Source organism: Meleagris gallopavo, chromosome 4 (assembly GCF_000146605.3).
Source record: "Meleagris gallopavo isolate NT-WF06-2002-E0010 breed Aviagen turkey brand Nicholas breeding stock chromosome 4, Turkey_5.1, whole genome shotgun sequence".
Taxonomy (NCBI): domain Eukaryota; kingdom Metazoa; phylum Chordata; class Aves; order Galliformes; family Phasianidae; genus Meleagris; species Meleagris gallopavo.
Window position 1 is genome coordinate 14,466,340 of NC_015014.2, and position 2,905 is coordinate 14,469,244.

The 2,905-nt window shown below is 38.7% G+C and overlaps 1 protein-coding gene across 1 annotated transcript in view; it reads left to right on the forward strand.

Moving 5' to 3' along the window:
• LOC104910571 (sodium channel and clathrin linker 1-like) overlaps nt 1-1,441 on the forward strand; it is a 69,674-nt gene extending 68,233 nt beyond the window's left edge. Inside the window, exon 4 of the mRNA XM_010709619.2 lies at nt 1,256-1,441. Coding sequence (XP_010707921.2) covers nt 1,256-1,441 — 186 coding nt within the window. The remainder of the gene's footprint in view (nt 1-1,255) is intronic.
• The last annotated feature ends 1,464 nt before the right edge of the window (nt 1,442-2,905 follow it).

Consider the following 2,905-nt stretch of genomic DNA (forward strand, 5'->3'; position numbering starts at 1 on the left):
CAAAAAAAAAAAAAAGTACGGCAATTCCCAAGTCATCTGCCTCTTGTAGAGTATAGGTTAAAATAATAAAATAATGATGATGCTGATAAAAAAAATATTATTTTTAGAGAAAACTAAATTAAGATGTGATTGTACTGCACTAAATGTGTCATTACAGTGAGTATGGCCACCTAACATCATGCTAGCAACGTTGCATGCCATTTTTGCAGACATGCATACAGATACACACAAACATAAATCCTATCTAACTACAGTTTTCAGCAGCCCCAGAAGGTGGCCCCAAGGGTAGCTTCATTTAACCAAACATGGCCTCTGACCTGACTTTGGCTGCTGAGGGCTGTGTTGTGCCATCTCTGAGAGGCTCAGTGCAGCAAAGGAAGCAGGGGTGAGCAGGGTCATTAAACTGCCTCAGCATCAGGGCTGAGGCCAGAGCTGCAGGCTGGTCCCAGGGGCAGTCTCATCTAGGATCAACATGTACTTATATTAGAGAACACATGAGCCAAATCAGGAATCATCTGTGTATCTTTGCATTTTTGTGCAAAATTAGTGTACAGGATCTAATGCAATAAATTAGTGCAGTTAATCATTCCTAAATGTGACTTAGAATCATTACTACAGAGTAGTATTTCAGGTTTAAGGGCATGTCTACACAGCGTTGCCTGAATACACAGGCACTTGAATGGGTTTGCGTAGCCTGTGTGGAGCTGACTTTGCTCAGAAAATAATACCGAAGCTAGCTCATTTCAAACAAGCTTGAGTGAGAAAGTGCTGAGTCTTGTTGTCTTGGAAATGTGAGTGCTTTCTTCCTTTTCTCTGTGGAAAAAACAACCAGACAATAGGGTTGCTGATCAAAGCCTCCAAAGAAAGCTGCTTTTATAACCAAAATATGTGAACCTTTACAAGAGCCGTATGTACAAAAGCAAAGATATTATTTAACAAGGAATGATATTATGTGTAATCTTAAGTACTATGCTTTTCCTCCTTGGGAATCAGCAACATTGGAATCTATTCAACAATACAGAAAACACTGTTGATTCTTTTACCCTCATGTATGCCATTTAGTATGTCCAGTGTGTTTCTTCTCATTTCGTCGTCTTTGTGCATGTTGGTCAGTAAGGTGGTAAAAATGTATTTGTGTCTGTGGTCCCATATATGTGCTACCACTTGCACACTTAAATTAGGGAATGGAGTTTATCATGTTCCTTAACCACAGTAGAGAACATGTTTTTTGTGCAATGATTTTATCTCCTTTTAGTATGATGTTCGAGCATTTAAAGATTTGTGTAAATTTACTGTTTTTACAAGACGACTGGAACTCTGTTGGTGGCAGGAAAATTGCAAAGGCAAAATGGAAATTGCAGTCTCTGTCATGATAGTTCCAAATGGACTGCGAAGAAATATTTTTCCTCACTACTGTCTGTATAGAGCATCACTAGTATAGAGAATGACATGTGCTGATTTTTTTAGTTAGCCTTCAGTGTTTACTACAGATTTTCAGGTTCTTTTCTCCTCTTAGCAGTTGAGTGCAACTTAAATGAAAAAAGATAAAAGGCATGATAGTGCAAGGGACAGTGCAGAGTGTAGCATTTCTTTGTAAGATGTACATCAGAAAAGAAATTGTGCTTCAATTCTGGGCTTGTCAGCTTGGACCTGGTAAAGCATAAGAAAGTCCTTAGTTTTGGTGTTTTTTTTTGTCACTAAAATTTCCAGCCTTCCATTTGTGTGCTTGAGGTATAACCCTTATGCATACCTGCCTGACTTACTTCATTCTAGAACAAAGTTTATCTCTTCCCCCTGACTATATAGATGTCCTAATAGAAGACACCGAGTTCTAATTTTAAGCACTACCACATTCATGTGAACAAAATATCAGTCTTGAAAACTGAAGTTCCTACCTTTTTTCCATTTGACCATTACGGCTTTTTGACAGAAAACCTGTTCTGTTCCGTAGAATTTGATTTTAAAGTGGGGTGGTGGTTGTTGTTGTTTTTAAGGTTTGCTTTCTGGCTGTGGTAACTCCAGTAAAAATAAGCTGAGACAACTCCTGGTGGTTTTATACCACACTGGCTTTCTGCTTGTATTACTGGAGTGTGAGCTACTTCCAGATGAAAAATACTGATGCACTTCAGGACTTCTGAGCTGCTCTGTCACACAGGTGTCTAGAGATTCTGACTGGAACCAGTGCATCAGATCTACTTTTGGGGGTTAGATATGCTGTCTTGAAGATCAAGATTTGAACTCTGCTAGGACTCTGTGGTTCTCTTTACCCTATGGATTCTCTAGTGCAGTTGTCTTTAGCATTTTAGGCTAACTTATGTACTCCGTTCAGATTTTGTTCAGGTACATGTTATCCTTTAATATAAACAATGTAGAGCAAGCACCTTCGCAGGGAAAAGAGTTACATGCATTGTATTTAGAAGACTGATCTGTTGCAGGAAAGCAAGGAGAATCTGCATCTTTTTCACTTTTTTCCAACCGGTATTTTTCCACTCTCTTCTCTGCTGTACTCCGTTCAATCTGCCACCAAGCCCAGAACTGAAATATATCACTGTTGACTAAATGTAGAAGAACACAAGCATGAATCCATTTATTCATACAGCTTTGAATTTATAAAAAGAAAATTAATTTTGAATTTCCAGTTGCATCTAGTTTATATTTCCACTGCCTTTAGGAACCTTTATATTCTGTGATAGATGTACCCGTCAGACTTGAGACACTTGCCATGTTGCCAGCAAGGATTTGGAAAGGCATTTGTAACTGTATTGACCCCTAGCAGACTAGCATATTGCTGAATTAATTTCTTCCAGATGCTGAATGAAGGCATTACTTAACAGGCATCTATTTGAGAGGTGGAAAGTTGTGCTGGTGGGCTGTTACTAGAGCACATAAAATCTCAGAAAGTTCC